This window comes from Eurytemora carolleeae, unplaced genomic scaffold, assembly GCF_000591075.1.
Source record: "Eurytemora carolleeae unplaced genomic scaffold, Eaff_2.0 scaffold180, whole genome shotgun sequence".
Taxonomy (NCBI): domain Eukaryota; kingdom Metazoa; phylum Arthropoda; class Copepoda; order Calanoida; family Temoridae; genus Eurytemora; species Eurytemora carolleeae.
In genome coordinates, this window is record NW_019396212.1 from 138,143 (window position 1) to 163,980 (window position 25,838).

The following is a 25,838-nucleotide window of genomic DNA, read 5'->3' on the forward strand; positions in this document are numbered from 1 at the left end:
GGCTGATTTTTAAGTTTGTACCGATGAATTTTTAAAGTTTGAAAAAATTCATTAGTTTTCAAATCCACATTTCTTAATTATGAAACACACGCCAGCCATCCAAATATATAATATGTCCCTTAAAAACTGATATGCGTTTTTGTAGGATCCAGCTTCCAAAAATATTTAAATCGACATTTTTCTAAATTAATGTATTTTTTTGATAAATAAACAACACTTGTAAGCTATAATAATTTACCTTTTCAATTTAAGATTTGTATAAAAATTGTTTTCTCCTGTATGTGAATGGTTTTGTGGAAAAGAAATCACTAATATAAGTTGTTTATTGTGTTTATCTTTTATAAAACTCTGAGAAATATTACTTCACCAAGAACTACTTTACTCTCATATAAGATAAAGAGATAAATGCCATAAGAAATTAAGCTTAATTTTAGAATCTTAGACGCATGGTAACAGGGAAACATAAGCATGAGATAATTACAGGGAACGTAAACCTATCGTTTGGGACAATGGTAACTTCACCAACAGGGTGTCCCTCGAAACATGACAGTTGGTGAATAGTTTAAAATGTCTTCTTCCATAATATATCCAGTTGTTTGTTTCCAAAGAGAATAATAATAAATATTTAATGGCATTTATATTATCGTAAATTGATTTCCAAATATAAAATATATTTGAGGAAAGTTTTTTTAAGCTAAATAAATTGCAAACAGTCTTTAATACAGGGTGTCCCACGAAACATGACAGTATGCAAGAGGACTTGAATGTCGTCTTGATTTTTGATATAATTTGCTGCATTTGTTTGTCAACCTAATTTTAGAGGTAAATTTCTAGAGATAATAATCACAAAATTCCCCTAGTCCTGCCATTTCCAAAATGTGGTCTGCCTTTTTTGTGCTTTCAATATTGCCCGACATATAAAGAATTTCGTTCAGATGTCGACAATTTTGCTTTTATTTAACAAAATTGAAATCTGAACCAAACTCTTTATATCTCAGGTAATATTGAAAGCACAAAAAACGCAGACCACTTTTTGGAAATGCCAGGGCTAGGAGAATTGTGATAATTGTTTCAAGAATCATACATGTTAAAGTAGATAGAATACTAAATGTCACAAATAAATTCAAATATTAAAGACGACTTTCAAGTCGTCTTTCTATTGTCATGTTTCGTGGGACACCATGTATCTAATACAGTATATGGAAGAAGACATTCAAAAATATTCACCAACTGTCATGTTTCGCCATTATGGCAAATGCAACTTATGGAAAGTGTATTATTGAAAAGGCATTTTGGAAAATGAAACCGAGCCACATTAAAAATCCTATAAGACAAATTGGTTAGGAACTAATATTTTCAATATCTTATATAAAACGTGAAGAAGATTCAATAACTACATGGGTTCTGCGAGTTCTGCTAAATTCTGGAAATTTGAACAATTCTTTATATTTCAAAATTTGGAATTTTACTCATGAAATTGAATTTACTAAATACAATCAAGAGTTTTCTATAAATCCAAAATCTAATATTTCTATCTTTTTTTTTAAAAAATAGAAAAAACATGTTATCTTCCAAACCATTACAAAAAAGAGATCATGATAAAACTTTTATATTTCAAATAAAAATGACCTACAATAGTAATAAACAATATTTTAAAATACATTTATAGAAAATATTCTAACATTAAAACACATTAAGACTGAACTATTATATTGTAAAGTTGCATAATGTTGAAAGAGTGCAAACCCTCGAGTACATTTATAACATTTAAACTTATAACATTAAAATGTACTATAATCTATAAAAAAAACATGTATTCGTAAAACGATTCAGTAAATCTATGAAAATTACCGTTGACTGATTTTGATTTTTTGAATTAGTTACTTTTTTAGGGACAAAGTAGCAAGGACTTGACCCCCCCCCCCCTATGATTTAAAAATTGCTGCACGTAACTGTATTCTTATAATGCCTGAGCTGAGGTCCAAACTTTTGTTTCATTGATCCATTCAAAAAGCACTAATCCGTATTAATTGTAGTCCCAGCTAGGGTTTCCAACGCAAGTGGATTTTACTTGTGCGCAATTACGCGCCCTGTAAACTGCACAGAATTCCGATTTAAAACCTACAGTCTCAACAGATTAAATGCCAAATCTTAAACAAAAGTTTCAACCACTTTAATCCATCAAAAACTTCAAGATTGAAGTATATAAAGTCTAGATTCCCTGCAGTCGCAGCATCGAAAAATTATTCTCTAGAATTCAAGTTATTCTCTAGAATTAAAGTTATTCTCTAGAATTAAAGTTATTCTCTAAAATTCAAGTTATTCTCTAGAATTCAAGTTATTCTCTAGAATTCAAGTTATTCTCTAGAAATCAAGTTTATCTCTAGAAATCAAGTTATTCTCTAGAATTCAAGCTATTCTCTAGAATTCAAGCTATTCTCTAGAATTCAAGTTATTCTCTAGAATTCAAGTTATTCTCTAGAATTCAAGTAAGTCTCTAGAATTCAAGTAAGTCTCGAAAATTAGAATTCTATCCCCAGATGATAAAAATTATTGGCCATTAAAAAAAAAATATTCAAAAAGTTCTGAAATTTCAAATATTGTATAATATTAAAATTATATAATATACCAAAACTGGCAATAAAAAATTCTAATGTGTGTTTGAAAATGTATTTTTAATCTAGGAGCTCAACTTAAAAAGTGAAAAAGAGAGTTTTAAATCAATTCGAAAGGGGGGCAATAAAATCATGAAATTTTTCGCAGAAAGATTAATTTTTTTTAGATCGTTTAATTGTGTTTGCTCAGGCCCAATAAAATTGGAAGATACTATGGTTACCGTCTTCAGACTACAATAGAAATATCTCGTTTGGCATAATCTAGCTTTACAACTCACACTTATAATTCAAATCTAAAATATCTTTTAGATCAATCAATCAATCAAGGTTAAAAAATATGATATGCTGTTTGACATGTTTTCAGCTAAATCTTAAAACTAATCATTTTGTCTTAAACACCATAAACTTTAAACTCAAGTTCTTCACCAAATCAAGAAAAAATATATTGCATTCAAAAGTAGCTGATTTTTCCATCATTCTTAATTGAGAAAATTTCACTCAAATCCTAACTTAACCATTACTTTTAGTTTTGACACAAATAGTTAGGTGCTATACTTACTTATTAAAAGACTATTTCAAAGTTACAACAAACTTTTCTTTGAAAATATGTAACTAGTGCTTAAACTCAACCGGTCGTTCTTGTATAACTAGTAAACTACACATATAGATAAAATGTAAAGATCACCATGACTGTTTAAATTAGCAAGCATGTAATTATACAACTATTTCAATTATAACTCAAGTTTCTAATTGTAAAACTTTTAAATGTATCTGGCACTAATGAAATTCATTTTTAAGTTAAAAATTTGGTTTTCCACTTCTGCATTCAAACTTCAGTGGTCTGCTGACCAGTAATCAAATCCTGAGTTTACAATGCCCGCGGTCAGCAGTGGGTCAGGGCACTAGGAGTCTATCCGTCATACTCCCTTAGACTGGTTTGAACCACAGGCTCCAGAGCTGTTGGCCATAAGACGAGAAAATTCCTGGAAATTAATTTTCCCATCTCCATCAAGATCAGCTTCAGCAATCATTGATTTGACCTCGGCCTCGGTCAGAGGCTCGCCGAGGTTGTTCATGGTCAACCTCAACTCCTCCTCTGATATTAGGCCGTCTCCATCTCTGTCAAACACCTTAAACGCATGCACCACATCATCTTCAATCCTAAATGAGAGAATCAAAACTTAAAACCTGTTTTGAAATATACCTTAAAGCTTCCAAAATGATAAAGGCAATTACTGGAGAAAATATTTCAATGCAAATCCACTGAATTAAGAAAAAAATCCTCGGAGGAAAAAGAAGTCATAGTAAAATTGGTAGATCAAAAGTTTATATTCAGTGTTGGAAGTTGATGAAAAATCTGATTTATTTACTAGCATCTATTTTGTCAAATTTTAAACATACTTTTTAAGAATATGCACACAAAGAGAGATAAAATTAAAAACCGATATCAAGTTTTGAATCCTCTTCCTTGAGTCCCGCTTCACCATCATCTCAATGAACTCATTGAAGTCGATGGCACCGTTAGCATTGGTGTCGACGTTCCTGATCATATCCTGGAGTTCCTCCTCCGTAGGATGGAAACCATGGGTCTTCATCACCTTAACATACAAGGCCTTGGTCACCAGGTTCAGCAAGGGGTACGACGATCAGGGGAAATAAGCCAAAAGCCGCGACTTTTTTCTTTTCCATGCCAAATATTAGCTTTTAGGTCTTTAGCTATTAGCCACAATTATTCTCGATCTTCCATGTCACAACAATATAGTCTTCCGGCAAATTCTATATGTTTAAATTAGGATTTCAAAAATCAATATTGTTGCATGAAAAAACAATAGTTGTGGCTCATGGCTGTCGGAACACAGAAAAGCTAATTTGTTGCATTAACGGAAAAATAGTCGTGGCTCATTTAAGTGCCTTCCCCCACTCGTAGAACAGGATTGCGGGGCGAAAGGGGGGGGGGGTAGAAGTCTGAATATGCATGCTCGAAGAAAAGAAGAATGAAAATGAATAAAAATAAAAATGGAAAGGTTGAAAATAATAAAATAAAAATAAAAATGGGAAGGATAAAAATGATAAAAATAAAATGGTAAGGATGAAAATGATTAAAATGATAATAGGAAGGATGAAAATAATATTATCAAAATATTATCAAAATATTATCAAAATATTATCAAAATATTATCAAAATATTATCAAAATATTATCAAAATATTATCAAAATATTAGATAAAAACATTTTCATTTATGTTAAAGTAAGATGTATTTTATATTGAAGTAGAAAAGATGGAATTATTGAGTTAAGGCATTATTCTTAGGTCGATCTTACTTTTCAATTTCTGACACGTCTTATAGAAATATCAGGAGAGAAAAAATAAATATGTTAAAAACTTATACTTTATTTCTATTTGTTATTTGTTTAAAGAGGGTTTGATAAACCCGTATCTTCTACTTATGCAAAAATCGACAACTTTCTTTCAAGTGAGTTAGTAATAATCTACCCTTAATTAAGCCTTAGTCAATGGTCAAAATGAATTTTGCATTTTTAATAATAAAACTTCATTTTATTTCAATATCCCGCCCCGTCATGGATAGTAATCAAAATAATTTCAATTTTATTTAATAAATCATATTGATATTTTAAACTTGCTTTCTTTCTGATTAACATGTAATTTATCCCAATCAGCAAGCGTCCGTGTTACATACTTCAAGTTTCAATATCACGTGCTTTTAGCAACATTGTAACGTTCTCAGATCGTCAATATTACGTGCTTTTAGCAACATTGTAACGTTCTCAAATCGTTAATATCACATGCTTTTAGCAACATTTTAACGTTCTCAGATCGTCAATATCACGTGCTTTTAGCAACATTGTAACGCTCTCAAATCGTCAATATCACGTGCTTTTAGCAACATTGTAACGTTCTCAGCTCGTCAATATTACGTGCTTTTAGCAACATTGTAACGTTCTCAAATCGTCAATATCGCATGCTTTTAGCAACATTTTAACGTTCTCAGATCGTCAATATCACGTGCTTTTAGCAACATTGTAACGCTCTCAAATCGTCAATATCACGTGCTGTTAGCAACATTGTAACGTTCCCAGATCGTCAATATCACGTACTTTTAGCAACATTGTAACGTTCTCAAATCGTCAATATCACGTGCTTTTAGCAAAATTGTAACGTTCTCTGATCGTCAATATTATGGCCTTGAGCGGCATGTACATTTATCTTAACTTATTAACTGAAATGCATTGTTCCAGACAGAGTTTTGCTTATGCAGTTGTTACTACCTTACTGTTGTTCATGTTGATGTTGACCGTGTTGTTTATGTTGTTGTTAATTGTGTTGTCTGTGTAGTTGTTGACTACATACATATGTTAATGTTGTTGTTGACTATGTTTATGTTACCTTACCTGTTGTTTATGTTGTTTTGATTACGTTTATGTTGTTGATGTTGACTATGTTTTTGTTGTTGACTGTCGTTAAGGTTAGTGTTACTATGTTAATGTTGTTGCTGCTGTTGTTAATGTTGTAAAGCTAGATTTGAAGCATGAAACCTGGGAGACAGTGTCACATCTAATTACCAACGAGAAATTCAGACTTTCAGGCCTAGCTAGGTGGGAAGAACGTAGGGGAAAGGAGGGGATAGGAGGGGAAAGAAGGGAAAGGGAAGGTCAAGACTATGGAGGGAAGGTACGCAGTGGGGGGATACGCAGTTAATGAGAAAGGGGGGGGGGACAATTCCTGGATTGATGAAGGACAGATAACTGAGAGGGGGTGCCAGGACTAAGAGCAAGAGTTTTTTTGGGGATAAAATCTTCAATTAAAGCTCCGAACTTAACCATAAAGTAAAATACTATTTTTTTTAAAAGTAGGGGCATCGAGTCTCTAGAGCCCGGGGGAGGGGGGGATTAGCTGTTTCAAGAAAACTAAACCTTATCAAAATCTATCAATGTTGAATCTAATGGGATTTTTAAATTGAATTAAACTCATATTTATCTCTGCAGTGTCCGCGTTACAAATTTTAACCAAATTTAGGGAAATTGCTACGTGTTGAGAGTTTCAAACAAATTAGATTCTATTCTGAAAGAAGCTACTTGTTAAAATCGAGAATCATCATAAATTACAAGTAAAACAAAACTTAGTAAATGTTTTTTTTTAATCTATTCTATTCTGAATATAAAGATGTCTTGCAATTAAAATTAATAGTGTTCATAAATTAAGAATAAAATAAATCTTAATAAATAAAAATATTAATAATACATTGTTAGCAAATTAAATATTAAAACTAAATTGCATAATTTTAAAAACTCATCTGTGCAATTAAAATTAATAGTGATCATAAATTAAAATTAAAAATAAATCTTAATAAATAAAAATATTAATAACTCATTGTCAGCAAATTAAATATTAAAAAAGAATTACATTAATTCTAAAAACTTATCTGTAGCAATTTAAATGTTAAAACTGAATTTTAAAGACGCAAAATTATTTCAAATATACAAAACTTGCATTTAATGACGAACACATTGAAGTATCCAATAAAGAGTATGTTAAGAGAACGGTATTTAAGAAATGTGCTCGGGACAGGTTTTATAGTTCCTAACGACTTTCTTGAAAATTTATCCACCTTCTCTTAAAAATGTTCATTTTAGAACTGAAAATAGTTTGAATGTCACCTTAAATGCAATTAAATAAGTTTGTTTTGAATCTCAGCAAGATATTAAACAAGCAGGAGGAAGGTGTACACGAAATCTTAGCAAGATATTAAACTAGCAGGGGGAAGGTGTACACGAAATCTTAGCAAGATATTAAACTAGCAGGAGGAAAGTGTACACGAAATCTTAGCAAGATATTAAACTAGCAGGGGGAAGGTGTACACGAAATCTTAGCAAGATATTAAACTAGCAGGAGGAAGGTGTACAGGAAATCTTAGCAAGATATTAAACTGGCAGGGGGGAGGTGTACAGGAAATCTTAGCAAGATATTAAACTAGCAGGAGAGAGGTGTACAGGAAATCTTAGCAAGATATTAAACTGGCAGGGGGGAGGTGTACAGGAAATCTTAGCAAGATATTAAACTGGCAGGGGGCAGGTGTACAGGAAATCTTAGCAAGATATTAAATTAGCAGGAGGGAGGTGTACAGGAAATCTTAGCAAGATATTAAATTAGCAGGAGGGAGGTGTACAGGAAATCTTAGCAAGATAGTAAACTGNAAGATATTAAACTAGCAGGGGGAAGGAGAACAGGAATTATCAGCAAGATATTAAACTGGCAGGGGGAAGGAGAACAGGAAATCTTAGCAAGATATTAAACTAGCAGGGGGAAGGAGAACAGGAAATCTCAGCAAGATATTAAACTAGCAGGGAAAGGAGAACAGGAAATCTTAGCAAGATATTAAACTAGTAGGGGGAAGGAGTACAGGAAATCTCAGCAAGATATTAAACTAGCAGGGGAAAGGAGAACAGGAAATCTCAGCAAGATATTAAACTAGCAGGGGGAAGGAGAACAGGAATTCTCAGCAAGATATTAAACTAGCAGGGGGAAGGAGAACAGGAAATCTCAGCAAGATATTAAACTAGCAGGGGGAAGGAGAACAGGAATTATCAGCAAGATATTAAACTGGCAGGGGAAAGGAGAACAGGAAATCTTAGCAAGATATTAAACTAGCAGGGGGAAGGAGAACAGGAAATATTAGCAAGATATTTAACTGGCAGGCAAAGGAGTACAGGAAATCTCAGCAAGATATTAAACTGGCAAGGGAAAGGAGTACAGGAAATCTTAGCAAGATATTTAACTGTTTTTTTTTTTGAAAGAATAAGGTGAGTTCCGGACTTTCGAAAGGGCGGTTGGTGCGTAAAAAAATTTAAAATAGCCATAACTTCTTTTTTCTTAGCTTCAGAACCTTGAAAAATTGATGTGAAAACATGGGTCATATCCTCTCACACGTTAATAATAATATTTGTCAAAAATATTAAATCTCATTTTGTCCAATTTTCCTAAATACTTCTACAATTTTTTAAACCCTGGCCAACACCATAACCATTAACCCTGGAAAGAATTAGTGTTCTGATTTTGAAGTATTATATAAAAACTGTATGTGGTGGAAAGTAGAGACCTAATGTTTCCAGCGAAAAGAAGGAAGAGAATAAATTAATTTAATTAAATCTGAGAATACATTTCAGGCAGATTTGATAATTTATTTTTAATTCATACAGCTCAACAGACAATGTATGAGGAAGACAATTATCCCCAAAAAGCTTGAGGGGGGGCTGGGAGGGGAGGGGGAAATATGTTTTTCGATCTTTAAGGCACTGTAGACGTAATTAAAAACGATTTTTTCATTTATAGAGCGGCTTGTCCTATAGTACAACGGTCTCCATAATCTGATCAATAATGTGTAAGATATTATCTTTTTTATATCTTCAAAAATGTTTAATTCTGACAATTTTCTCTTATTTATGAAGCAGGAATGCGCAAGTCACTTTTTAAAGAAACCATGCAACCTAAAATAATCAAATTTTGCATATTGAATATGATAACATTTCATGTTTCATGCATTCTTGACCAAACAATGAATTGGATGCGTAATATATATAAATATAAAGTCGCTTTAAATACCGTTTACAGTCTCTTTAACCTGACTAAAGACTTGATTAAAGAAAAGAATTTTTTATCTGTACGTGTATACCATTCGCGACAATGTATACCGAGTTTTGTGGCATCTATTCAAATTCCTAAAATTTTATAGTCTTTTACCTCTAAGCCATACTTCAAAATATGACATTTTCTTTGCATCAAGGATATAAAGCAGGGATTTACTCCANCTCTTACGATGGATAAAATCTCTTATTCTAATACTTTTATATTTGTCCCATCTCATTTATGCATCACACGTAGCAGAAAATTGGTTTCTTCAGAATTGGACAAAACAAATAAAATATCAGACATATTCTGCAGATTTGAGATTAAGGGTTTAGAGCTATATTTCTATTTTCTAAAGTAAAACTTCAATGTTGAGAAGGAACGCCATTCTATCACTGACAGGTACTGTCCAATGAATTTGAACTGATCCACCAAATTTGAACCAGTTTTACATATATCTAAAAAGGAAGGAAAAGGAAGGAAGATATCTAAAAAGGAAGGAAATGGAAGGAAGATATCTAAAAAGGAAGGAAAAGGAAGGAATATATCTAAAAAGGAAGGAAAAGGAAGGAAGATATCTAAAAAGGAAGGAAAATGAAGGAAGATATCTAAAAAGGAAGGAAAAGGAAGGAATATATCTAAAAAGGAAGGAAAAGGAAAGAAGATATCTAAAAAGGAAGGAAAAGGAAGGAAGATATATAAAAAGGAAGGAAAAGGAAGTAAGATATCTAAAAAGGAAGGAAAGGGAAGTAAGATATCTAAAAAGGAAGGAAAAGGAAGTAAGATATCTAAAAAGGAAGGTTAAAGGAAGGAAGATATCTAAAAAGGAAGGAAAAGCAAGGAAGATATCTAAAAAGGAAGGAAAAGGAAGGAAGATATCTAAAAAGAGAGGAAGATAGGAAGGAAGATATCTAAAAAGGAAGGAAAATAGGAAGGAAGATATATAAAAGAAAGGAAGATAGGAGGGAAGATTTCTTATCTTAACTTAACATGGAAAATAATCAACTTAAGATGGAAAAACAAAAATATTTTTGTCATTTTATAGATAAAGGTCATAAGCACAATTACGAATATGACACTACTTTTTAAATGGATGGTCTAAAGTAACTTAAGTTGTCAAAATACTTTTGAATTTTGAATATGATGTATGCATGCAAAACATAAAGTTGCACCACTATTTGTTAATCTGTGGTAAAAAAGTAATAAATACAAATATGGACAGAAAAAACCTTTATTAATAAACCTAGATAAACATTAATTAAAAGCAAAGGAGGGAATATCTGCGGCGTGTTCAAATATTATCAGGATAAGATATTGTTCATCTATTTGGAATTGAATAAGATTTTCAAATTATGGAATTAGTAACACCCTCAAGTTTGGTCCCCTTCAAACGAGACATTACAGACCGAAATCTGACTTTTTCTGACAGAAATATTATTTAAATCGAGTAAAAATATGGTATTCTTTGGTTATATTTTTGCATATAAAAATGAATCAAAGGTGTTTGGCTGATGTGAGGAAAAATGTGCTGAAATAAAAAGTACTTAAAAATTAAGAAAATGTAATCAAAAAAATTTGTCTAATGAATAAATATGTAGATAAAAAAGGTATAAAAAATTCTTATTCAAAGAATATATAATTAAAAGCATAGATGACAAATACTTCTGAAAAATGTAGATAATTGAAATAGATCAAAATATTTCTTAAAAATGTTCATCATTAAATAGATAATATTTACCTTGCCCAACTCCTGGACTGTGATCTCCCCGTCCCTGTCGCAGTCAAACAGAGCAAACGCCTCCTGCAGGTTCAGAAAATAAAAAGTATAAATAACATTTTAAAAAATAAGCAAAAGTTAGATAATGACAATTTTATTAGTGCAACCACCGTAAAATTATTCAATTGAAAAATATAATGTCATAATCCTGAAATGTCCTGAAACTTCCATAAACTACAATGGTCGACAACTTGACGTGTACTATATTGTTCGTGAAATGTACGGAGAAATATCTATCTATCAGATAAGAATTTAGCACGAGACATCTAGCGGCCAACATAACGTCGCCCAAAGTACGTGAAATACACGACCACAGTTTCTATGGAGTATTTTTTAATTCATTGTGAAAAAGTTGTATCCCATTTTTTCAGAGGGAAGCCACCCCCTCCGGCACCATGAACGATTTTTTTTTATAAATTTCACTTTTTTATTTATTTCCTTAAGACAATCAATATCCTGGGCGGTTATTTGACGGTCAGGGCTCATTCGTTCCACCTAAACATACATTTTATTTGATTTTATACTACTAGTTTTTATTCATATAGTTTAGGTCTATTATGGCTTATAAATTTTTACGCATCCCCTCACTTTATCCCTCAGTAGTCAGGACTCGGGAGTAATGCCATAATTAATATCTATTTTTGATCCTACTCAAGGATCGTATAGAATATGGAATGAAAGGGAGAAGGAATCGACCTAGCCCAACCTACCATTTGAAAAAAAATTCAAGGTCGTTTTTTAATTGTTGTTTTTTACTTTACAATATTTAACAAAAACGATTTTTTATCATTAAAAAACCCCTTTCTATTGCCAATAATTTTCATCCAAACAAAATGTGTTTATTTTGCATTATTAAGCCTACTTTTTCACTGTTAATGAATGCGACGAAAACCTAAATTCTGAATACATGTACGCGGTATTTGTACATCAGACAAATATCTCTTATTCAAATAGAGTCAGGAGTACCGTCTGCAAAGCATGTATACGGTAGGGCGGGCCAGGTCGATTCCTTCTACCTTATATTCCATACTCGTTGGTCCAACTACATTTCGTAACTTTTTTGACCCACTTCGGTTCTCGTATTTCAATCATCATATAATGACTTTCTGAAAATTGGGTGAATTTTTCGAAAGATTTGTTCACTTTTTAACCCATTTTAAGTTTTGTACGGACCTTTCTATACATCACTGAAAATTAAATTAAATTTTTATTATTATGATTAATGATACCGCAATCTTAAGGATACGTAGATTTTGTCNGGGGTGCAAAGGTTCTGCCGCCCCCCTGGATCCATATGAAGGCTAATTTTTCGCGTTTTCTTGCAGGTCTATTTGGCAATTGCTTAAGCTAATTATTGTTCCAGTAAAAATAAATAGATTGACACGTTTCATAAATTATTTTTACCTCACAGTCACATTGTAAAGTATGATACTTCATTTTTATTATTTTCACTTAGTAAAAATATTGATTACGTTTGAACAAATTCTAAAAACTTTTCACTAACAACTTTTTAATAGATATTTTTAATAATTGTTTTGAGAGTAGAATCTAATAAACAATCTCTATCAAAGATTTGTTTACTACTGACTGTACACAGTGCACACAATAATTAAAACCAGTTTGGGATTTATGTACATTGTACGTACAGTGTGAAAAGGGGGGTTTTCTTTGCTGATTTCATATAGTGAAAGCGGGGGGNACATGGCATGAATTTACTATGCTTTAGGCCATTCAATATTTCTTACAACTTAATGTATGGCATAAGGAATAGGAATAATTTTAACAATCTGTATAAATCTCATTTTATCTAGATTGTTTTATAAAGGGTTACCACATGCAAAGAATGGGGCTGTGAAGACGACATAAAAATTTTAATTAATAATTCAATTAAAGTTTTCTATCTTTAATACAGTCTTTTAATGGCTTGCAAATGTTTTGACAAAGAAAGAAAGAAGTTTAAAGTTGCTGGGAATAATGAATGTAATGAATCAGACAGTAAAAATTCCGAACAGTCGTCTCTGAAGTCTTATCCTATGTAGGTAACCCTGTACTTGTATGCTTTTTTATGTGAAATCAATAAGTCAATCAATTCCTTTGAAACATGTAATTTTGATGAGTTTTTAAGGCTCTTGAATCTCTTCACAGATTTATGTTATATCAACATCTGTTTAAAACATCAGTTTGCAAAAACAAACTGAAACCTTGCAAATTGCAAAATTTTAGGATGAAGGGGGGGGGGATGCCCCTGTAGGGGGGATTAGGATATTTTATAATATTCTGAAGGTTAGTGAAATCCTAAACAAAATTATTTTACAATTTGCTTCAAAGTAGGCTTTTTACAGGATGCTGTAGTTCCAAAATATGTTTTTACAGGTTGCTAAAGTTCCAAAATATGATTTTACAGGATGCTTCAGTTCCAAAATATGTTTTTACAGGATGCTACAGTTCCAAAATATGTTTTAATTGTTTTTTAAATCCAAATAATTTTTTAAATAATATTTTTGAAAAAACAAACATTCGCAAATCTTCTCAATCTTTTAAAAACAAATCAGTGGGAAAAATCTTAAATATTTATAAATATCATGTTCTAAGAGTTTAAAGTTTAGATTAAGCTTTAAATACACGAAAAAAAGAATAATTGCTTGAGTAGAAAATGTTAGATAATCCAATATCTAGAATAAATATGCACTTTGAGCCTCCGGCATTGCTCACCAATTTTTAGATCAGCTTCCAGGAAAATGAAACTAGGGTTTTCAGTCCAAAAAGAAAGGAAAATATACTTATATATTTACCAATTATAGTAATGAGGGAAACACCATATTTTTCCGTCATAAAGTGGTACGAAAAATGATAGAAAAGAACCAAAGTCCGTAATTTTAGTTCTTCAGACTAAGTCATTAAAGTGGGTTCCCATTTCGAAAAGCCCATAAGACCAATTTTTGTTTTCAGCTTTTAATCAGTAATCAAAGGCGTTAAACTACTCCTAACTTAATTCCCATTTATTATTTGGAAATAAGTTCCAATCTTCATTGCATGTACATTGTACTGTGTGCATTGTACTGTGTGCATTGTACTGTGTGCATTGCACTGTGTGCATTGCACTGTGTGCATTGCACTGTGTGCATTGCACTGTGTGCATTGCACTGTGTGCATTGCACTGTGTGCATTGCACTGTGTGCATTCAACTGTGTGCATTGCACTGTGTACATTGCACTGTGTACATTGCACTGTGTACATTGTTCTGAGTACATTGTACTGTGTAAATTGTACTAAGTAAATATGTACGTATGTAAGATAAAAATGCCGGGAAACTTGACAATAATTGTAATGACCACATTGTCAAAAACAATAATTATATAGAATAGTTAATATTCAATATTCATACCAGAATAGGAGAACTTTCGACAAGTACTAGTTGGAACAGAACTGTTTTTAGCTTTAGAAAATTAATGTGTTCTCAGTCACTATGGAAGACTTTTCTCACAAAGTATTTGATAACAATGATTGATAATTCCTCATCTTGTTTAGAGGTTCCTAAAAGTATTATTTCACCAAGGAACCATAGGAACCATAGGAACCATAGGAACCATAGGAACCATAGGAACCATAGGAACCATATGAACCATAGGAACCATAGGAACCAAAGGAACCATAGGAACCATAGGAACCATAGGAACCATAGGAACCATAGGAACCGGGTTTCTTCTGTATTTGCGGATGATGACGACCAATAGAACAAATTAAGGAATTAAACACCAATCATTAAGAGGAATAAATGAACCTCGCATATTTGAACTTGGCCCAGAGTTTTCCAACTAATTTTGTTAATTTAAATAGTAAACAACTCGATCACAACATTAGGATTTCTTCTGTAAGTGTAGAAATGAAACATTATACTATTAATGTGAAATAAAATATAATTAGTAACAGTTTAGTCACTTCTAACACATTTTTAAAAATAGCTAACACATACTTTTCCGAATATTTAGTTTCCTTGGCCAAATCAAATAAAAAAAGAAACCATTGATTTTTCGGAAATCCGCAGTTCGTCCGAAAAAAGTTCGGAACTTGTAAATTTTTCATATATTTAGTTACCTTGACCATATCCGATATAACAGAAAACCATTTAGACTTTTTCGGAACTCCACAATTCGTCTTTAAATTCCTAATTTTTTAGTTTCCTTGACCAAATCCAATAAAAACAAAACCAATGACAATTTTTTTCGGACGTCCTCATCTCGTTTTTTCCTTATTTTTAGTTTCCTTGACCAAATCCAATATAACGGAAAACCATTGTTATTTATCACTGTCTAATCTTCATGCCAGGCATACATAACAAATCTTTTTGTTTGTAGAAAAACTTGTGATTATTATAGGAGACAAAAGGGAGTGCCAAAATACCAAATTATTCGGTAGACAAGGAAAATCCTAACAGGGGCGGGTTATGATATTTTCCAGAAGGGAAGGGGGGAATGGAGGAGGTTTAGAGTGAATAGTTGAAATATTACAATCGTCCGTGCCCCTGACAAGACATATCCTCTTGGAAATTTCGAATTTTCGATGAAAAAAAAATTTCTAATTGAAAGGAACTAACGTTTAAGAGGCACCGCAGGGATATTTTGTTTTTATTCATCTAAAATATTCATTTCAATGGGGTTGTGCCCTCTCTTTTTACGCCCAAGGTTGTGTCTTAACCTTATTCAGGCTGACGTCTGGTTTACCCCAAAATAGTTGGGGGCCCAGAGACCGGGGACCCCCCCCCCTCTATTTCCTTATTGTGAAACAAATCTACAACATTTGATACATTTTGGGAAAGCCCTTGGGCTCTACTTTAATAATCTGCAAAAAATAGCTTTACAAAATTTTAAATGTTAATGCAATATTAAGTTTTAGACAAAAAATGTGCAAAATAAAAAAGTACGCGAGATATGATAAATTATACATTTTTGAAAAGTCCTAGCCACGGCGAATTCAAATATGCAAAAATATTTGCAAAATTTTCAAAAACTCATTTTGTATTTAAGAAAAACTGAAAATCAATTTCTCTTTAGAGGCATCCCTGCATAAAACTATGTAAAATTTAGTCGCAAAAATTATGCAATCTGCTTCCTTTTTTTCATGGCTTTCCAAAGAGCTACAAAAAGTCGAAAAAGTCGATTTAGTCGGTAAAGGCAAAATAAGGCATTCAGGCAGTATTCCTGAGGACTCAGGCAGTAGGTATAAAAGCCCCGATTTGAGTGGCTAGTGAGAGGAATATTAATTAAAAAAATTAAATAATTTGAACAGCCTCAGACCAATACTATCTCCAAAAACGCTGGGAGGCCCTGGGACCCCCCCCCCTCCGCCGGAATAGGGTTAAGTTTAGATACTCTGGATGCACTCCAATGTACAGGAAATGTCGTCGATCTTCATATCAACGGACACTTAAAATCCTCATATTAATAATATATTTTCTTGTTTACCTTACGCCCAGCCATGTTGTTGTTTGTAGTGTACTGGCAGGTTTAGGATTTCAGGAATATCAGCCGTAAACCTAAAAATGATTTGATTATTTTTTTTTTCATTTCTTTCATAAATTAGGTCTATTCGATTTTTAAAACTTAAAAGCAATATTTTTGGCACTAATAATCTGTTTTAAGAATAAATGACTGAATTCTGAGTGCGAGCTAAATCTTATAAAAACTTTATTGCCAAACAACTTAAAAATGACCGCCATTTCTAGAGTAGCATGTCCGGTTCACAACGGAACCGTTTAAACATCTTAATGATCATATTATGAATAAGATATTTTTTTTCTTGCTGAAATTTGATTATTTTAAACTTTTGGTTTCTCCTTTAAAAATTGATTATCATATTCTATAAATGAAAAACCACTGAAAATATTAAGCTTAGATAAATTATTGTTAAATATGAAAACACATTTATTTTGAGAAATGTACTTTAAAGGGATCGCAAACATATCATTTTCAACACCTTTTAACCTTTAACTGATCAATATTGTGGAATGTTTTTAATTCTGACAATTTATGCCATGTTTCTAAAACAAGAAATGTGCAAGTCAATTTTAAATTTTCAAGGGAAAATTTAGTTTTTGTAATATCCTGTTTTATGGTTTTGTTAAAGAACTGTTTACTTTTCTATAATATAATTGTATATAATGTACGGTGTACGGTGTAATGTGTACTGTGTACCGTGTACCGTGTACTGTGTACTGTGTACTGTGTACTGTGTACTGTGTACTGTGTATTGTGTATTGTGTACTGTGTACTGTGTACTGTGTACTGTGTACTGTGTATTTTGTACTGTGCACTGTGTATTGTGTACTGTGTACTGTGTACTGTGTATTGTGTACTGTGTACTGTGTACTGTGTACTGTGTACTGTGTACTGTGTAGAGTGTACTGTGTACTAAGTGTGGGTGTTAAACCATGTAAAAGAAAGATTTTATCAGTATTTTCCGGAAACTTTTCTTCTTTCAAAACTTTATGATTAATTTAAAAATTATGAAACTAACGGAATTCTATATAAAGATAATGTGGGTAAGGTTAAATCACTGCAAACTAGACATCAAGGAACAAAATTTATGCTTTTATTAACAGCTCTTCATTAAGAGTTATTATTGAAAACAGACAAGTTGAAAACATGAAGATTTTAATAATACATGCTTTAGTTTCACTTTAAATGAATGAATGCAAAATAATGACAAAACAAAAAAATCCTGGCATTTAATTTATTCGGTCCTATAGAAGCAAATTTGAAAAAAAGAGCAAAAGTAAATATAGATAGATAGAAAGATTGATAGATAGATACAAGGTTATGCTGCAAGGAAAGTTAATTGCAGTTGCGTATACTCTGCGTACATATTGAAACCAGTTCTCTCTGGGCGGAATTTGTACACAGGAATGGACGCACCAGTGTTCGTTTAGTATCCGAGGAGGATAAAAGCATTGATAATTTTGATAATTTTGATAATTCACATAATAGTTTTCTATGACCAGAATATTTCATTGATTTTTATGTGAAAGATGGATCCCATCTCAGACTGGGGCGTACGTCTTGTGTTTACATTACCGCCCAGAGTACACTGCAGTACAAAATATGTGTACACCTCTGAAATAACTTTCCTTGCATTATAACCTTGGATAGATAGATCTACATTTTAAATATTAACAGTAACCGAACCGGAGATAGAAAGCTAGTGAATTGTGATATATTGTATGTATATTGTATATGTATATTGTATGTATATTGTATGTATATTGTTTATGTATACTGTATGTATATTGTATGTATATTGTATATATATACTGTATAATTATCAATTTCATGGTCTTTGAATTGAAGGCACAGTAAACTATATTATTGTATGCGCAAGCCGCAAACTTTGATTAAAGGAACTGTAGACGTAGTTTCAAGTAACCTTTCATTTACAGAGGGACATTTCCAATTCACAACAGTACCCGGAGCTGAAAACTTTAGAATGAGACATCCTAAGTCCCGATAACTTAATCTGAGTATCCAATGGACACACTTTTGATTTTCTTCTTAAACCGTACTTGCTTGGATATAGTAGAGAAAAATCAAAAAACGGGTTTTTCTAAATTAGAGAGTCCCTCCCGTTTCTCTATATAATCTTAAATGGCGCGCAAAATTTCAAATTTATCGGCTTCATATATGCGACTCTGATTGGTTGAATTTTTTACACTTTTTAGGATACAAGTACAAGATTAGGTTAGTCTCGATATTAAAGAAAAGAGAAGATCAAGCATTAATCTCAATATCCACCATTCTAAAGTTTTCAACTCAGGATAATTAGTATTAACAATGAGAAGATTTCTTCTGTGTTGAAAAAAGTGTTAAATTCTGTCAATTCATTAAATCTGGGAGTAACTTTACAGAAACCACAATAAAAAATAATCATTTTTCAGATAGATAACTCAGAATATCTCATTTATCACTAAGCAGACAACGGTGTAAAGGGTACCGCATGCACCTCTGACCCTTCAGTAAAAGTAAATTCAACCTAAAGTCTGACCGCGTCAACCTTGTTGCACCCGCTAGTCCTATTGAGTGTCTGCTTCATTTACCCGATATCCGGGCGACAGAGTACAATCTGGGACCGAAAAGGTTGACCCGGCTCGGAAATTCAAATGTACTACGGCTATCCGTGACCGTTTAGAATTGGACATAAATTAAAATTCCGTGAACAGTCCCTTTATCTGTATCAAAACCCTGTATTCACAAGAAGTAACTTTTTTAGAATTTTTAAGGTTTTATTTATTTATTATAGCTTTGTCTATAGTTAAGACGAAAAAATTCTCGGTTTTACTGGCCAAATTCTAGAATAAAGGGATATTGGCCAAATTCTAGAATAAAGGGATATTGGCCGAATTCAAGATAAAAGGGATATTTTTGTGGGAACATTTTTTGAATTCAGATCACCCAAGGACATGTGAGTTCCCACACAAAAAGGGTCTGTTATTATGTCAAAACAAATATAATAAAATTTTTTTTTTCTGCACTTAATGTGAAACAACAAGTGCACAAATCTATTGAGCTGTCAAACATGAATTGAAAACATTTCAAAAATGTTTGAAAATATTTTCCATTTATTTTTTTTCGGACATTTTCTTGCAGTATTGTTTTTACAAAGAATTACGTTTTTTAGGAATTATATATGAAATCTTTTGTCAATTGTAGATATTAGTGTAGTGTTACGAAACAAATATTCAAGGTTAAATTAATATTCTTTGGTTTTATTTTTTTTAAAAGAATTTGTTTAAAAAATTTTACTTTAGATTCTGAACAAGATTTAGATACACACACATTTAAAAAACTTCCCTTTCCTAAAGTTTCCTTGGGGGAAAATTAAAATAGAAATTTGCGAAATATTGTGTGCACACTGTACACTTCAAATCCTGTTTAAAGTTCGAAACATTTAAACATTTTCCAGATTTTTAAGTTAATATTTGCACAATTTAGACCAAATAGTGCAAAAATCTGAAAAGGAATAGGAACATTCACACAAAAATGTAAAAACACTTAATTTCAAGCCTCTAGTTCAAAATACTTTTTTTAACTTTCCCGTGTAAAAGTTTAGTTAGCAAATCAATGAAGAACTGTAAAGAAAATTTGAGATCAAAGCTAAGCTGTCTACTGCAGGGAATACAAGATTAAAAACATTTACTTTTTCAATCTTCAAGTATTAAAGGGAGTGTTTTCAATCTTCAAGTATTAAAAGGGAGTGTTTTCAATCTTCAAGTATTAAAGGGAGTGTTTTCAATCTTCAAGTATTAAAGGGAGTGTTCGGTAAAATTAAAACTAGATAGACATGACCGCTGTACATTCCAGTTCATTTTATGTACCGGGCCGAATCTCAGCTAGCCAGGGCAAGCAGTACAGTACAAATACAAACTATATGAGGCAACTGTACGCCAAATGTACGATCCCCTTCTAGTAAAATTTATGTGATGAATTTGAAAAACTTGAATATCGAAAGTAAATATTTTTCTATGAATTTTCATTTTCTAAAAAATATATGATAATAAGATGTAATAATAATATCTTCATCAATTCATAACTTTTTATCAATAAATCTTATCTAGTGAGAAATATGTTTTAATTAGTATATAATCACGGTTGGAATTTTTTTTTAACATTTATTTGAAATGTTATGTTAAAAATGTTTTGTGATTGGTTAAAATATTTCCTGTCATTTAATTGGTCGTTTGAAGTTTCATCCGAATTATAAATAAAATGTTTCTGAAGAGAATATGTGCTTGCCTCGCATGAAATGGCGAAAAATAAACAATCCTTTAAAAAAATGTTTTTTGTTGTGACACATTTTTCATTAAATCCCGCTAATATTAAAGCTTGTTGATGCAGCTTAAAAGTGCCCATGGTAGATAGCGAGATCAAGCGATTGGGATTATGAGTATAATACACAAAAGTTTAACTTTCCTTTGGTTTTAATTTTTATGAGAGTAAATGATTGAATATGGTCTGTTTACACTGCACATATGCTGTGCCTCATGTTCATGTTCATTTAAAGTCTATATTTGAGTATAAAAGTCGACTTCCTATTCCGGAGTTTTCTGGTTATTATACATGTATTGCACACCGCAAAAGTCAGAAAAAGATTAAGATTCAAGACCATTTCAGAATCCAACTACAAAGTTTGTATTTTCGTAGCAAAGTGCATTCCCCCATGTGGTTTTTCTTTTTACTTTGTACACCCTGTGATTTTACCTTTTGTGTAATCAGATCTTTGATTAGAAATTGTTCACAGTTCTTCAGATTCTGATTTCCTTTGACAGGTTCAGGTTCAAATATCCGGGTACAGTTCAATCTCAAGCTCCAGGTCTAGGTTTTACGCACGGGTTCTTTATACAAGATATTTTACGATATGGTTTCTGGGTTTGGGTTCAACTTTTGTTCACAATATTAACTTATTGTCAACACATCAGTTTTCTTCTAGATTAACGCTAGCTCGTCACTATCAGCACTAACAGCTGGTGGAAAACTTGACAATATCAGATCATTGTTTAAGGTTTGTATGGGTCAACTGAGCTTGAACCCAAGTGGTCAGGTACATCTGAAGCATGTAGACAAGGTTAGGTTAAAAATTTAGAGGTCATTACTTTAGTCTCCCGAAATGTTTTAATGGAGGGGGGCTCATCCTTCAAGACACCCCTTCCATGTAAACGCCCCTAATTTTTGCAACCTGATATCGAAGATCTTTGTTATTTCGAACTATGTTAGATCAAATAATCTGAGTTTAAAGGGAGTGACCGGCTATGTAAGGTAGTTGAACTTAATATGCAGTGTTGTGGAAAACTTCTTTCGGATTCATTTGAGACATATAAAATTTTTTAAAGATCTGTAAATCCTGAGTTTGAGCGCAAACGTTCAAAACTCCTACTTTGGGGGTGGATACGTTTTCAGAATTATTTTTTTTTTAATTATTAAATAACGACAACGAAAAATAAAGTAAAAATTATACAGTAATCTAATTAGATGGTTAGGAACATATTTCTCAAAAGAAATTTGTCAATAAATCAATGCTAAAATCGATTATTTCATTTTTATTATTATATTGAACTTCTTATCTTCTTTGAATTTATTCGCAGATTTCTTCAAATTCTTCAAATGTCGTCTTTTCAATAATAATTCTAGAAAATCTATGAAAAATCTGTGAATATCTTTCATCACTAATAAACAACACTGAAGATCTCAATATCCACAAAATAAATTAAATCAATTTTTGAAACAAACTCTAATTTTGCAACCCGATGTCGCAGACCTTTGATATTTAAAATATCATAGTTTTTACCATCAGGTTGCAAATATATAGAGATTCAAAAATTTGAATATGTTGCAAGAGATCAGTTCCTTTGAAATGATTGATTGCTAAATTCGAAAAAAAGCTGACAGACAGCAAGCTCTAAATGTACAACTATGTGCTTTCTTAAAAAAGATTCAGCTAATATAAATATTTCATAAATATTTCAATTGTTTTTATTTCTATTTTAGCAAGATCAATCAATACTTTAGTGTAATAATTGATTAACATCTAGATAATTACTTTAGACTTTTTGTTAAAAAATTGAAATTTGAAAAAAAAACATTAAAAAAATACATAATTCAGAATAAAGATTCCTGAAAGCTAAGGAATCTATTGCTAGATCTTAATTTTAGGAAACTATATGGGCTCACATACAAATATTTGCTTGTATGGAACTTTATATTTATATTTATGTAAAAAGTATGATATATTTATTATAAAAGATCTAACTGTTGCTCTGTATGAAAAACTTTCAGAACTGAAGGATGGCAAAGTTTTCCAATAGAACTGTTCTAAGTGGAAACTAGAGACTCAACATCCAGGATTTAGACACAAAAACAAAAAAGTTTATTCTCAAAATATTCATTAATGAATCGAGATATTTGTTAAATTTTTACATATTTTTTGCCCCCCCCCCCCAAACAAATTTTTTAACTGAATAAAGATTCTGAAAACCTATTTTCTAAATTTTATCTTGATTGCCGATAAAATATTTCAGAAAAACAATTATCATGAAAACTATAGTAAAGGTTAATCTGGCTGGACAAAGTATTTCCAAAATAAACACCCCTGAAACATGTATAAATATATATATATGGATACATGTGTATTTTATATTGCGATGTACACACTGTATAGAGATAGATCAGACTGACCGGTGTAGAGGTGTAGCTGCTTGAGGTCTCTCTCACACCAACCTCTAAAATATTTGTAAACTTAGATCCGGCATTTCTTAAATTCTTTAAATCAGATTCAAGCAGTTTCAAGGTTATGTACATATCTAGGTGTATAATTGGTGACTATGTTTATGTACATATCTAGGTGTAAAATTGGTGACTATATTTATGTACATATCTAGGTATATAATTGGTCACTATATTTATGTACATATTTAGGTGTATAATTGTTGACAATATTTATGTACATTTCTAGGTGTATAATTGGTGACTATATTTATGTACATATCTAGTTTTATAATTGGTGACAACATTTATGAACATTTCTAGGTGTATAATTGGTGACTATATTTATGCAAATATCTAGGTATATAATTGGTGACTATATTTATGTACATATCTAAGCGTATAATTGGTGACTATATTTATGTACATATCTAATTGTACAATTGGTGACTATATCTATGTACACATCTAGGCGTATAATTGGTGAATATGTTTATGTACATATCTAGGTATATAATTGGTGACAGTATTAATGTACATATCTAAGCGTATAATTGGTGACTATATCTATGTACACATCTAGACATATAATTGGTGACTATATTTATGTACATATCTAGGTATATAATTGGTGACTATATTTATGTACATATCTAGGCGTATAATTTTATGAAATATGAACATATTTTAGTAAAAATGCGTAAATTAGTAAAATCTAAAACTTCACCATTTTTCACATTTATACCCTAATTAGTAAAAATGAACATATTTTAGTGCAAAAAATATTTGTCCGTTTGAACAAATTTTTTGCTGGAAATGTTCATTTGCACTAATCCTGGCGGGAAAATAGAATTTTAGTTCAATTGAATACAGTAAAGCTACATACTGTAATCACAAATGAGAAAACACGTCGATAAATCCCAATATCTCTGCAGCTTGATGGTTTAAACTGTTAATATTTCAAACTTAGATTATTTGATCTAAGAGAATTAATAGTTTAAAAAATCTAAGCTCAATGACATTGGATTCAAAGATATTTGGATTAGAAAACCAGAGTTGGTAGCGAAAACTCAAAAGTCAATTTCTTTTTGGTTTTCGCGAACATTCCAATAGTAAAAGAGCTGGTTTTGCCTCTTTAGAGCTAAAAGATTTTAACCTATTAATTTAGGAAATCTAAACATTTTTTCAAAAACGTTTTTCTCGGTACAGTACAGCTGTTTTAAAACATCTATGATTTACCCTTCAATATAAGACTGACGTGTTCGGTTCACTACGGTAACCGTTAAACCTCTATTTGACTCCCAAACCACTCGATGTTCGGTTCCCTACGGTAACCGTTAAACCTGTATTTGACTCCCAAACCACTCATGTTCGGTTCACTATGGTAACCGTTAAACCTGTATTTGACTCCCAAACCACTCATGTTCGGTTCCCAACGTAACCGTTAAACCTCTATTTGACTCCCAAACCACTCATGTTCGGTTCCCTACGGTAACCATTAAACCTCTATTTGACTCCCAACCGTTAAACCTCTATTTGACTCCCAAACCACTCATGTTCGGTTCCCTACGGTAACCGTTAAACCTCTATTTGACTCCCAAACCACTCATGTTCGGTTCACTACGGTAACCATTAAACCTGTATTTGACTCCCAAACCACTCATGTTCGGTTCACTATGGTAACCGTTAAACCTGTATTTGACTCCCAAACCACTCATGCGAGTGTCATTTGAAATTACGTCTACAGTACTTTTCAGTTTTCGAAGAGACGAGAAAGTTCGAAAAAACTCGAGTTAAAGTTTTTTTAAAGAATATGATCGCACATCTTAGTTGAATAAAACCCCGGGTCGGGTTAATTTTGATTATAGCTCAGTTTTGTGGTTTTTTTTGCTCAAGTACCGGACCGTCTTTTTACAGTACACATACACAAAATATATAGGGAAAACCGGAACAGCACCAAATTAATCAGAAATTAATCCCCCCCCCCCTAGGGAGATTCAGAAGATATACGTTTTAAAAAAATGTCAAAAACACGTAGCCTATAAAGTTACAATGTATAAGAATTGAACGAAATTTTTCGTTTTGAATGAATTATGTTACTCTTTTTATTCGCCCTGTATATACATATATGTAGGTTTCTTAGAGATTTCACTAAACTGAAATAGGAAACTATTCTTATCAAACTCTTAATATATTTATGCAGTTTTATTTTGTATCGTCATTAACTATTATATTCTCAATACATTAATTTTTCAATTCATACGACATAAGTTTCACTGAATAATGATATTCTCCATGATCTTGTTTTGAAACAACATAGAATACACAATACATACGATTGCTTAAAGATTCATTTTGATATCTTAAATGGACTCAATGAACCATTGTTGTAATTTCAAGTGATCTGCCATCTTAAGAAGGTCATGACCGATTCACACCTGTATCTGATTAATAATGGGAAATATATTGTCGTCTTTCAAGCTTGAAAAGTGTTTATTTCTCAAAATTTTCTAAATTGTTCCTACAGCAAGACGTCCGTAAGTCACTTTTGCAAAGA

General features: G+C 31.8%; 1 protein-coding gene across 6 annotated transcripts in view; it reads right to left on the reverse strand.

Moving 5' to 3' along the window:
• Positions 1 to 1,623: 1,623 nt before the first annotated feature.
• The window catches only part of LOC111698289 (calmodulin), a 43,283-nt gene continuing 19,068 nt past the window's right edge, over positions 1,624 to 25,838 (reverse strand). For 2 of the 6 annotated variants that reach the window (XM_023468582.1, XM_023468583.1), the window contains exons 2-8: positions 23,255 to 23,298; positions 21,284 to 21,629; positions 16,499 to 16,569; positions 11,475 to 11,531; positions 10,998 to 11,060; positions 4,083 to 4,213; positions 2,708 to 3,776 (exon numbers count right to left, since the gene is read on the reverse strand). In XM_023468582.1, coding sequence (XP_023324350.1) covers positions 3,533 to 3,776; positions 4,083 to 4,213; positions 10,998 to 11,060; positions 11,475 to 11,531; positions 16,499 to 16,513 — 510 coding nt within the window. In that variant the 5' untranslated portion in view covers positions 16,514 to 16,569; positions 21,284 to 21,629; positions 23,255 to 23,298 and the 3' untranslated portion in view covers positions 2,708 to 3,532. Of the gene's footprint in view, positions 1,748 to 2,707; positions 3,777 to 4,082; positions 4,214 to 10,997; positions 11,061 to 11,474; positions 11,532 to 12,052; positions 12,080 to 12,440; positions 12,628 to 16,498; positions 16,570 to 21,283; positions 21,630 to 23,254; positions 23,445 to 25,838 lie in introns of those variants that run through there. The other 4 variants (XM_023468581.1, XR_002764504.1, XM_023468580.1 and 1 more) reach the window with 4 other exon arrangements.